Source organism: Macrobrachium nipponense, chromosome 24 (genome assembly GCF_015104395.2).
Source record: "Macrobrachium nipponense isolate FS-2020 chromosome 24, ASM1510439v2, whole genome shotgun sequence".
In the NCBI taxonomy this organism is placed as follows: Eukaryota; Metazoa; Arthropoda; class Malacostraca; order Decapoda; family Palaemonidae; genus Macrobrachium; species Macrobrachium nipponense.
Genome location: NC_061091.1, coordinates 73691066 through 73704147, shown reverse-complemented (window position 1 = coordinate 73704147; position 13082 = coordinate 73691066). Strand labels below are relative to the sequence as shown.

Genomic DNA, 13082 nt, shown 5'->3' with positions numbered 1-13082 from the left:
CCCCGGCTCCGGCCTGGATGGAGGACCTGATGACTGTCCTGCATGAGCTGACGAGGAAGAGGAAGAAGAAGAGGAAGGTGTCATCTTCGTCTTCATCGTCTGCTGCTGCCTCTTCCCCTTGCTTCGACTTCTAAGGCCCATAAGCCGAAGAAGAAGAGGCTGCCTCCTCCCCCTAAGAAGTCTCCTTCGGGAACTTCTAAGGGCCCGCCCTCCCACCCCGGTGGGACGGGGGGTCCGTTCTGCTGGTCCTCCTGCTCCTTCGGGAGCGGGGCCCGTCTTCCCTTCCTTAAGGAAGAGATAGACGGGGACCAGAGGAGTACCGGTTAGCACTGGTACTTCCTCGCCTGGGTGCTAGTGGCGCCAGTTTTCTGCTCGGTCTCTCGTTCGCGAGAGATCCCGAGTGTACGCTCTCCCTCGGGAGACCGTGCAGCCAAAGTTTCGGCGCCAAGACTGCGGCACTGAGCAGAAAGGCTGGTGAGAGCCGCTCAGGGGACTCTCGCTAGGCCAGCGGCCGCTGTCTCGCAGCAACCAGCTGGTAACCCGGGTTTTCCCCCTAAGAAGGCTCCTTCGGGAACTTCTAAGGGCTCGTTCCACTTCCGTGGGACGATGGTTGGTTCTTCTGCCGGTCCTCCTGCTCTTTCGGGAACAGGGCCCGTCTCCCCTTCTGCAAGGAAGAAGAAGACGGGGACCAGAGGCGTACCGACTAACACCGGTACTTCCCTCACCTGGTGTTTGCGGCACTGCCGCTATGCCAGGTTCCGGCTCGGTCTCTCGTTTGCGAGAAGTTCCGAGTATACGATCTCCCGCGGGAGAGCGTATAGCCCAAAATTCTGGCCCCAGAGTTCGCTCGGCGCCAGGACCGTGGCACGGAGCAGAAGCTGGTGAGAGCCGCTCATGTGACTCGTCAGGCCAGGCCGGCCCGCTCTCGCAGCGACCAGCTGGTAACCCTGGTAGACGTGACTGTCTCTGACCAGCCACGGGTTGAGGCTGGAAGAGGTTTTTCCCCCTCCCGATCGTTGGTGCCAGCTTCGGCTGGTACCAGCGTATGACGCGCCGCGAGGACACGCACCGTCCTCACCGCGACAGTGGTCTCTGCAGGTCTCCTGACGCGCTCCACAGGGACCGGGCGGATAGGGGGACCAGCAGCAGCTCCTCTGCACACGATATCGGGGCCGCTGTTCTCGGTCCAGCCGTTTCCCTTGGAAGCGGCTCGACTAGGCCTGCAAGTGGCGATCGCCTGCAGCCCTCCAAGCCGCTGGTTCTGCCAGCAAGCGAAAGAGGACGTCATGTCTTCCTCTCCCGTGCCTGCAACTTCCTCGGTTTGCACCAAGAAGAGCAAGGCACAGCGGGGTGATCTTGAGGGGCATGCCCCGCACGATCCCGTAAGTACGTACCAGGTACGATCTTCGGACCGACCAGAACGTACGCGCAAGTGGCAGGAGGAATCCGAGAGTGGTCTATCGCAGTTCCTCTTCCTTAAGGGGAGGTTCTCGGAATGCTCTTGTTCGAGGGGCTGACCTGTCCTACTCTGCAAGATGCTGTGACTTCCGAGATCCCAGAGGAACTTTGTCGAGGTTATGGCGCTGATTCGTCAGCGCAACGACCTCGGGGAAGAAGGATCGCCGCTCCCACCAGCAGAGCCCACGTCTCAGCTCGAGTCGTTTTGGGGCCCGAGAGGGAACCCAACCGACGGTGGGTCTGCCGCGATCGGAGCTTGCCGATTCTGTCTTGAACCAGAGTCTCGTCTCCGGATAAGAAGGCTCTCTCAGATCTGGCCGGTCGAACAAGCTACTTCCACCTCCTCTACTGCGACAGTGGCGTTTCTATGTGTCTTCGGACACCGTATTTAAATACCCCTTCGGTCCTCCTGAGAGGTTTCGACCTCGACGAGGACTGGAATGAGTCGGAGGACGGTATTGGCTCTCTCCTATCAGGTGTCGATCAGCCCCACCCAGACGACGTTCACAGTGGCGGCAGACCCTTACCTACAGTGCGAGTTCGTAACCCTCCTCGGGAAAACGTTTTCTCCTGACGATACGTTTTCCCAGGCTCTGAGAGGCCGGCGATGGCTGCTCCTACTCTTCTCCAACTGCTAGTTCCACTGGGAAGGCGAGCGAGTATCCAATTCCTCCCCCATTCCCTCTTTCTTACGGCTACGAGGGAATGGGCCCTAGGGATCCTACAGAGATTTCTCTGTAGGGATCCCACGTTGGGGCTGCGCTTACCGACCTTCGGGTCCTACCTGACGTAAACCCCGGTCGTTGAGGAGGGATCCTGCCCCATCATCGATTTCTACGGGAATCGAGAGGACCACCAGCCGATATCGTTTGACGAATTTGGTGGGGGTTTCGCAGAGTGCTTAGAATTCTACGGAATTTCTAGCGCATTCAGAGTGTTCGAGTTTTTTACGATCTCCAAACATTTAGGCGAGACCATGGTCCAAAGTGAGCGAGACGAGAATCCCTGATAATTGTTACGCGATAATCGGGAATCTCGCCTATGCTCGAATTCCTGGAATTTCTAGCATTGGGAAGAAGACTGCTGCTGAAAGAAAAGTATCTCACTGTAGGCGACCAACCTGGAATAGAGAAGAACGGACGGGAACATCCAGTTTGGCTTGAACTATCATCTTCAGTATTCTGTTCACCATTGAAGCTTTCCTTCGGGGAAGACTTCTCTTTCACTCTCTTGACTAGAGAACGAAGGCGGTCGATCTCCAATCCTTATTCTCATTCCTCGAGGGGAAAAGAATTTAGGATGGAGGTCGTAGTACAGAACCTACAAATATACTATGTATATTACCCTCGCAACATGATTCTGTTAAGCAGTTGAATTGTCCGGGGGGTAGGCGCATACCGTAGTTAACTCTACGGATTGTGACCGAGACGAATTGTATCTTAATTGAACTGCAACTCGGGGCTGCCTGCAACCTCCCAGCAGTTACCAGTTTCGATTTTAGATACTTGGTATTGTCACGACAATACCAAATCAGCTTTTGTATTTACCGAAATCCTTTTCGTTTAAATATAATTGCTCGAGTGTATTTTTTATGCTCGATGGTTTTAGCCAAACTTATTCCTTCGTGGAATGGATTACCTGGCAACTCAGGATGACGAGTCAGCGAGAGCTCAGCTACTGCGTATTGAACTGCCTGATAGCAGCTCAGTATCAGCTGGGTCTCCGAGATGCACGGTCAGTTATGTCTCTCTCTCCCCTGCTTTGATTGACTACCGAACCGTATCTCTGCCCAACAATCATGGACTTAGGTCTCTGATTAACGGGGATTCTCGCAATTATGAAGGACCATCTACTGCTGTGACGCTCGATTCCATCGCCTTCGACATTGCGAGAATTTTCAACAGAGATATCTCTTGGACTCTTTCATCTTTCTGTTTACCGCACGGTAACAGAAATCTGTACTAGTCTCCCGCTGCATCGCACTGCGATAATGCGAATGATTTTGCAGACATCTGAGTTTGTTTTCTAAATATCTCGTATTCGTAGGTGTGCAATTGTTCATTGTTCACCCCGAATTAACAGATTTGTCAGAAGACATCGCCTTCTCTCCGACCTGACAGCTCTACTTCCAAATGTTCAGCCCATGAGAAGCAGTTCTTCCGGCGGCTCTCCCCTGTGTTTTCATTACTGAAAAGCGCCCCGCTTTCATTGCATCGACGTCTCCTCACCGGACAGCAATGAAATAGCGGTTAGCGTTTTCAGTCATTTGTAAGCACAGGTTCTGAATCTTGAGAATCCTTCTCTCGATTCGTCTGTGAAGACGTAGGTTGCATTCAGTGTCTACCTTCGTCTTCGACGGCACATAGTGTTGTTTCTCCTTAGCTGAGATTCAACAACTATGAGAATGTCTTGCCTTCAGGGATCTCGGTCTCTAGAAGGCAATTGACTTACGCCTGTTGGGCACATGCCTTAAGAGAATAATCACCTCACCGTCCGGCATCGGTGACAAACAAATACACTATTTGTTTGGTCTCTCGGCATAACCCTTTTAAGGGCGAAGGTCACGTGACTTACTCGGTTGCTTGGACAACTTGCCTTACTACCAAACCAGTCAGTCGGCAGCTTTCAGAGCGCCCGAGTCAGTTACGAACTATGCTGTGGACTTAGTTCAGTGGTTCCTGATCAATCATTACTTCGTCCTAATAGCTTGTCCCAGTACCTATACCATCGACACCCACCATGGAGTGGCGGTGTCCTATCCACTACCGAGAAGAACTTCGCTGCATGGGGATAGGAGGATGCGAGACACTTCGCTGCAGACGGATAGATCAGTATGGGTACTGGACATTACCGAAGTCGAGAAGAGGGATAGGTCATGCGACTATTCCCTTCTTTTTGTCTGAGGTAACTGCATGACTTTTCCTGCGAAGTCAAGCATACAGGGGATGGGGATCTGTGACGCTCGATTTCGTACCGATCTTCGTAGCGAAGACTCAGAACCCTTCGGTCCCTGACAATTAGGTTCGAGTCCTTCACAATCCCCTCCCTAATGGACTTCACCGCCTCCGATACGAAGGCTATGCTGCTTTGTCCTGTGAAGGCGCCACTCCCAGGTATGGAGAATTTGTGGGAAGTTTGCCGGCTACATTCTCGGTAGGCAAGCTTAAGCCAAACTGTGCAATCAACTTGTTTAGTGAGCGCCTCCCTAGGCTGTCAGACGCACTGATCCAAGCCGAATTTGATGCTAGGACACGTCTTGCAAGGTCTCTTAACTCCCTAGTGATGACGGAGATGGCGGCTCTGGAGTACGCTCATGAGCCGCTGTTTAATGTCATTGCGGAGTCGTTACTTTTGAGCATGGAATGTGACTCGTACGACTTTGCGGTTACTAAGAGAAATTGCAGGAAGCATGTTCTATCCGAGGCTACGATCAGGCACGAACCCAACAAGCTGCTGGCTTCCTCAATCTGGGGTGCAGATCTCTTCCCAGCTTTGGCAGTAAACGAGGTTCAGAACGAGGCATCACGTTTTAATCAAAGCATCAGATTGCGTTGGGGCATTCCTTTCAAAAGGAAATTAGAGTCTTCTTCCTCCAGTTTTAGGGCTAGGAAGAGGCATAGAAGGTACCAACCTTTCCAAGTTCCGCAACAGCATCCTGTGCTACAAGCTGTACCAATTCAGCAAGTTCCCCAGCCTTTGTCTTCTAAGGCTCAGCCTCAGCAACAGCATCAATTGTCTTCCTTTCGCTGTCGGCTAGCCAACAGGGACCTTCTCCAGAAGGGAGCAGTCTCCAGGACAAAGAACTTGAAATTTCAGGGTCGTCTATTCAGTGTCCCAAAGAAGGGGACCGACAAAAGGAGGGTGATCTTAGACTTGTCCCGTTTAAACTTGTACATTCGTTGCGACAAGTTCTAAATGCTGACCATCTCTCAGGTACGGACCTTACTTCCCCATGGGGGCGTCACCACCTCTATAGATCTTACAGGCGCCTATTATCATGTCCCGATAGCTCAGCACTTCCATCCATTCCTGGGCTTCAAACTAGGGAAAGAAGCCTATTCCTTCAAGGTGATGCCCTTCGGGCTGAATATAGCCCCAAGGGTTTTCACGAAACTGGCGGAGCTAAGGTCTCAGGGTTTATTGGTGGTGGCGTACCTAGACGACTGGCTAATCTGGGAGATGGTCAAAGACAAGTATATGAAAGCCACGGACAAGGTCATATCTTTCCTGGAATATATAGGGTTCAAGATCAACAGGACCAAGTCCAGATTGGCCCCAGAATCCAAGTTCCAGTGGCTAGGTATCCATTGGGGCTTGGATTCACACAATCTTTCCATTCCATCAGGGAAGGGGAAGGAGACTGCCAAGGCAACAAGCCAATTCTTAAAATGCAAAAAGGCTTCGAGAAGGAATCAGACGATCCTAGGCTCGCTCCAGTTTGCCTCAGTCACAGACGTTCTGTTGAAAGCCAAGCTCAAGGACATCAATCGAGTTTGGCGTTCAAAGGCCAATGCCAAGTGTCGCGACAAGTTCGGCCGGGTACCTCTGATTCTCAAGAAACGTCTACGTCCATGGGCAATGGCCGAAAATCTAGCCAAAGAGTTACAGTTGCAGTTCCCTCCCCCGTCCCTACTGGTGCATACAGTCGCATCACTGACAGGTTGGGGAGGTTATTCACAGCACGAGAAGGTTCAGGGAACTTGGTCACCTCAGTTCCAAAAGCTTCACATCAACATCCTGGAAGCTATGGCAGTGTTTCTGACCTTGAAGAAGCTCCGTCCTCCGGAGAAGACTCATATCAGGTGGGTTCTCGACAGTGCGGTAGTGGTACACTGAATAAACAGAGTTGGTTCAAAGTCAAGTCATGTGAACCACGTGATGATAGCAATTTTTTCTCTAGCTAACAAGAACACCTGGCATCTATCGGCTACCCATCTGGCAGGAGTCCACAATGTAGTAGCAGACGCACTGTCCCGGTCAGTCCCCCTGGAGTCAGAATGGTCACTGGACCAGGAATCCTTCAAGAGGGTTTGCAGGAGAGTACCGGGTCTGGAAGTAGATCTGTTTGCTACGGGGGGCAAACCACAAGCTGCCTTGTTACGTAGCCCCAAATATGGACCCTCTGGCATACGCTATGTACGCCCTGAGTATAGATTGGAATCAGTGGAGGAAGGTTTATTTATTCCCTCCAATGAACCTTCTCCTGAAGGTGCTGCACAAGTTGAAATCCTTCAAAGGTCAGGTGGCTCTCATAGCTCCTTACTGGCCCAAGAGCAATTGGTTTCCCCTTCTCCTGGAACTAGGTCTTCGTCCTCACCCTCTCCCGGACTTGAGGCTGTCGCAACAAGTTTCAAACGTGACTGTGTTCGATTCCTCAGGTCTTCACAAAACCCTATCTTTATGGATTTCATGAAAGTTTGCGATAGGAGAGTAGGGGACATTGATCCACAGAACATTTTGTTCTTGGAGTCAGACAAAGAGAATCTACACTTCGCCAGTATGATTCAGCAGTTAAACAATTGTCTACATTTCTCAGGGAATCAAATGTCAAAGTAATGACAATGAACGTGGCTATAACCTTCTTCAGGACTTTATTCGAACAAGGCTTGGCAGTTGCCACAATAACAACCACTAAGTGAGCTCTGAAAAAGATTTTTCTTCTCGGGTTTGGTATAAATCTAACCGAGTCTTATTTCGCCTCAATCCCAAGGGCATGTGCACGCCTGCGGCCCATTCACAGGCCGTCGTCAGTGTCATGGTTTCTTAACGATGTTCTCAGGTTAGACTCTAAAACAGACAACTTCAAATGTGATTGCCAAACCCTTTTGTGTAAGGCACTGTTTTTTATTAAGTCTGGCTTCAGGTGCCAGAATATCGGATATGTCATCTTTATCTAGAGGCCAAGGGCATATAGAATTCCTTTCCTCGGGTGACGTGTTGCTTTCACCAAATAAATACTTTATGGCTAAGAATGAGAACCCTTTGGTAAGGTGGTCCCCATGGAAGGTTGTTCCATTTCCGCAACATCCATCTTTATGCCCTGTTAAAACTCTTAAGGACTATTTATCTAGAACATCTACCTTTTCCGAAGGCCCCCCCCTTTTCATGTGGGGTGGCGGTGGTACCATATCTCTAAAGGGCATTAGGCAGCAGTTTTTGTATTTTATCAAGAAAGCCAGCCCAGGGTCATTTCCCAAGGTGCGTGGTATTCGGGCTATAACAACTTCTGTAAATTTCTTCAAATATATGAACTTTGATGATCTGAAGAAGTATACTGGTCGGAAGTTGCACTGGGTTTTCCAAAAGCATTACCTTAAGTCTTTGGAGGATCTTAAAATATCATGCAATAGCTGTAGGGAGATCAGTGTCTCCTGCTACAACATCAATATAGTACTGTCCTTGTGTCTTATGAATATTTTCCATTATGCCAGCATTATTAACATTCTACCTACCGCAGCAAATGTCTTTGTTATTAGAATTGGTGTATGGTGTTAATTTATACAATTTAATATTCTATTTTGTTTCAGGGTGATGTAGCTTGGTGTTTCTCTGGTACAATTTCACGGGAGTGACACGGCTGAGCCCAGAAAAGGGATTTTGACATAGGAAAAATCTATTTCTGGGCGAGGAAGCCTTGTCGCCCATTGAAATCCCCCCCTGGTTTTTTCCCCCCCCTTGCTGTGCACCAAGCTTCATTGCTATCGATAAGTATGACGTCACAGACGCCTTCAACGGGGTAGCTAGGTGTGACCTATGGGTCGGCTCCCCGTATTTAGGGTCTTTTGATGAGGAAAAGGCTAATTGGAGGGGTTGCTGTGGTAGTGTTTAACACTCGCCCCAGTTTTATACCGACACCTTTTATTTAGGTGAGCGAGTTAGAGGCTTCTGACATGTCCAATTTAGCAGTTCTCTGGTATTATAGCAATATTTTACTAGAAATAGTGCTAAAGCAGACACATTTCACTGGGTGACACGGCTTCCTCGCCCAGAAATAGATTTTTCCTACGTCAAAATCCCTTTTATGGGTAATGTTTTGTATAAAAAGGCAAGAGTAGGGTAATAACTGGTGGTCAAGAACAGATTAATCCAATTTCATTTATTTCTTATGGGAAAAATTAATTCAGATCTCAACAAAATTGCATCTCGTCGTTTCTTCTGGAACAAATTAGCATCGAGGTCTTGGGCTCTACTGTAGTTAAAAAAAAAAGGCTAATTTCATCCACTATGCTTTCAGTTTGATTTTACAGCTACTACAGTGCAGTAATTAGTTTTTTCTTCTGAGGAAGTATGTACATATATTTTCTAGACTGCTTATTAGCTTTACCCACAAAACCACATTCGTTGATCGCTTATTAAACTTGAAGATGTTTGATAGCCAAACTAGAAAGACCAAAGAAGGGTTTGCAGCAAGGGTCTCTCTCTCTCTCTCTCTCTCTCTCTCTCTCTCTCTCTCTCTCTCTCTCTCTCTCTCTCTCTCTCTCTCTAGGATCTCTTCAACTTTATAAGTAACATTCTGCAACTGCATTCAACATGAATCTTGTATTTAGTTCTTTTTATCAGGTTCCAAGTGTTAATACTTATTTTATTTTATTTTTTATTTATTTATTGTTTTTCTTTTTTCTTTTGTATTTTACAGAGATTAAGGAAGAACTTGGAAATGGGTATGAATGTTCCGTGAAAAGTGAGGAAATTTATATAAAGGAAGAGTTAATAGAATCAGAGCAGGAGCCATCCGATACAGGAGATGAAGCGGAGGATGAATCTGAATATGACAAATCAGCAGTAGTATTGGATTGGCGTAAGTACTACAGTAGTAATGATCATTGTGTTTAACCTCTCTCCTTTTCTTCCCCAAATGTATCATGTTAACAAAGTAGTACAGGCAGTCCCCAGTGATCAGTGGGGGTTCCATTCCGACAGCTTGATGATAAGCGAAAATCTGATATTTTCAGTGATAAACAAACGCCATAAAACTGGATCGCTGATAACCTGAAGTATCCAATAACCAGGGAGAGGCAGTCCCCAGTTATCGGCGATCCGGTTCTTTGGTGCTTGTCAAGCGCTGAAACGTTTCTATTTCCGGTTATTGCTGCCGATACATACTTAACAGAGGCACCTTTAATCGATTATCGGCACCAAAAATCGCGATTGTTTTTACACAATATACAAACCCTTGGTCCTTTACATAAGGAATTGCTTTCGGTGTAGCTGGAATTACGGCCATTAAATTCTTGAACATGGTGGTTAGGTAGTAACTACTGTGTGGCAGGCGGGTAGGCTAGCCTGCCCGGATGTAAACACTCCACTTTGCCGTTCGGCCGTCTTCTGATGAAGACGTGTGTTTGTGAGCTCTGGCTGACTGGTCGTTGATCTTTTTTCCCGGTGGGATCTTTCTGGTTTATTTTTGTTTTTTTAAATATATATGTATACATAGTGTTTGTTATTAATATTAGATTCAATTAATATACAAACCCACTTTTTGTGATAGCCTTCATAGCTGTCTTTCTACTTTGTGTTAAGAGTTGGCTGAAAGGTATGCCAACATATTATTTACATTCTTTTGCCCTTTAACATGAGGATGAGACATGTATTTAACGTGAGTGATATTGATTCTGTAACGAGACATGTATTCATCCAAAACTTATGCTTATGCTTGGGAATTACCGAGGGGAACTTTAGAGGTTTGTCCTTGTTTTGTTTTTATGGTAATTTCTCTTCTCCTTCATCGTTTCACTTACTATCGGACGAAGGTAGAAGAGGGGGTGTGTGGTGTTGATGTTTGGGGGATCTCCTCTCACTTCGGAGGGTGGTGCCCTTGGATGCGAGAGAATTATTCTTATTACTTTAATAATTTTTTCTTTATTTTACAGACTAAGAGTGGTGATTGTGTTTACAGCAGTATTGGTTGGATAGCTCTTCGAATTCATTATCCTAACCTTGGAATTGTACCTGTGACTTGTAGCATGTTGTGATAACGATCCTCGAGTGTGTGTACTGATCCCCTGCTGGAATCATATTCATTTACCACTACTACCCTGGAGTTACGTCACTGGATGAAACTTTCACCACTGCCCTGTGATGTTTATCTATTCCTGATGGTAGAAGTCTGGCAGAATTTGGAGGAATCCAAGAGGAAGAGAGCTCGTCAAGTGTCGTCATCCTCCTCTTCGAGATCATATTTTCATGTCTCCACCCCTTCGACTCTTAAGGCTCTCTGCCATAGAAGAAAAGGTGGTCTCCCCCACTAAGAAGTCTCTTCACGGGACTTCTAAGGGTCTGTCTCGCTCTGGTGAGATGGGTGGGTCTTCCGCTGTTCTTCCCATTCCTCCGGGAACAGGGCCCATCTCTCCTTCCTCAGGAAAGAAGAAGATGGGGCCCATTTAGGTATATGTATACCTGCTCTCACGGCTCCAGAGGTTCCATCTCCAGACCGGGAACTGTCTCAGCCGCTCACAAGGTCACCGAGTGTACGGACCGTGCAGCCAAGGTCCAGACTGTTGAGTACGCTCACCGTCAGGACCCTGGCACCGAGTGAAAGGATGGTAAGAGTCGCTCGGGTGACTCTCGCCAGACCAGCAATCGGTCACGCAACAATTGTCTGGTACCCAGGGTTGACGTGACGTTCCCGCGGGACCATCCACACAGAGACTGGTGGAGGCTGTCGTCATCATCTTCGTCTTTGTCGTTGTCTTCTGCCGCCTCTTCCCCTTCGACTTCCAAAGCCCCCCAACTGAGGAAGAAGGAGGTGAATCAAATCTCTTCCCTTCCCGGCAATCACAGACTTAGGTCTCTGGTTGGCTGGAATTCTCGCATATGTGTATGACCCTCTCTCCTGCATCGCCTTTTGCCATTGCAAGAATTTTCAGACAGAGATATCTCTAGTCTCGTTATCATCTTTCTGTTTACCGTACAGAAGTCTGTAGCCTAGTCATCCGCTTCATCGCACCTGCCGCTGCGATGCCGCAGAATGACTTCTTTAGACAATCTGAGTTTGTCTTCTAAAATGCATCTCGTAATCCGTAGGTGTGCAATTATTCTTTGTTCACCCCGAATTGTAGATGAATAACGGAAGACTTCACCTGTTCCCTGCCTTGCCAGCTCTACTTCCAAAACAATAGAAATGTCCTCCCTGATCCAGCCCATGAGAAGCGGTTCTTCAGGCAGTACAATCCCTTGTTTTCATTACTGAAAGGCGCTCCGCTTTCATTGCAAACTGACTTCGCACCAAACAGCAATGAATTAGCGGTTTAACGTTTTCAGTCCTCTGTAAAACGACAGGGATTAAAGTTGTCATCACTGGTTGGTGTCATCAACGGGACTTTTTCTACGTTCAGAATCTTGAGAGTTAACTTCTCTTGATTCAGCTGTGAAGACGTAGGTCCGCATTCACCTTAGTTTTTCACTGGCATACACTATTGTTTCTCCTAACCCTTTAACGCCGATTGGACATATTAAACGTCGACATAAATTGTCTGTTGGGTGCCGATTGGATGTATGGTACGTCGATATAAAAAAGTTTTTTAAAAATTTGCGGAAAAATAGTTATAGGCCTACTCGGCGAAAACTTTTGAATCACGCGCCTTGGGGGATGCTGGGAGCTCACGGATCAAGGCGTTGTTTTGTTTACAATCGTTACCCAGGCGTGCAAGTGCGAATTTCTTTCTTCTCGCACTAAAAAGTATCAGCTACACATCTCAGAAATTATTTTGTCAATTTGGCATAATTTTTGTACCATTTTATATTAGCCATTACATGGAGTATTATGTATGAAAATGTGCGCAATTTCATGTAGAATACAACCAAAAACAACTCATGGTTGTAGCTTTTATCAGTTTTGAAATATTTTCATATAACGATAAGTGCCAAAATTTCAACCTTCGGCCAACTTTGACTCTACCGAAATGGTCGAAAAACGCAATTGTAAGCTAAAACTCTTATATTCTAATAATATGCAATCATTTACCTTCATTTTGCAACAAATTGGAAGTCTCTAGCACAATATTTCGATTTATGGTGAATTTATGAAAATAACTTTTTCTTTACGTCCGCGCAGTAACTCTTCCGAAAAAATCATAAATTTTTTTGTGCGATTGTCGTAATGTTTGCACCATTTTAAATTAGCCGTTACATGAAGTTTTATATATGGAAATGTGCGCAATTTCATGTAGAATACAACATAAAACAACCCATGGTTGTAGCTTTTATGAGTTGTGAAATATTTTCATGTAAATAACGATAAGTGCCAAAATTTCAACCTTCGGTCAACTTTGACTCGACCGAAATGGTAAAAAAAACGCAATTGTAAGCTAAAACTCTTACATTCTAGTAATATTCAATCATTTACCTTTATTTTGCAACAAATTGGAAGTCTCTAGCACAATATTTTGATTTTTGATGAATTTATGGGAAAAAGAAACATTTTCCTTACGTCCGCTCGGTAACTCTTACGAAAAAAATCAAGTTTTTTCGTCCGATTGTCGTAATGTTTGCACCATTTTAAATTAGCCGTTACATAAAGTTTTATATATGAAAATGTGCGCAATTTCATGTAGAATACAATGAAAAACAACCCATGGTTGTAGCTTTTATCAGTTTTGAAATATTTTCATATAAATAACAATAAG

The 13082-nt window shown here is 46.5% G+C and overlaps 1 protein-coding gene across 2 annotated transcripts in view; it reads left to right on the top strand.

Annotated features, from left to right (window-relative positions):
• Positions 1 to 13082, top strand: part of LOC135205787 (tigger transposable element-derived protein 1-like) — a 119539-nt gene that overhangs the window by 24481 nt on the left and 81976 nt on the right. For both annotated transcript variants that reach the window (XM_064236927.1, XM_064236926.1), the window contains exon 2: positions 9095 to 9256. In XM_064236927.1, coding sequence (XP_064092997.1) covers positions 9095 to 9256 — 162 coding nt within the window. The remainder of the gene's footprint in view (positions 1 to 9094; positions 9257 to 13082) is intronic.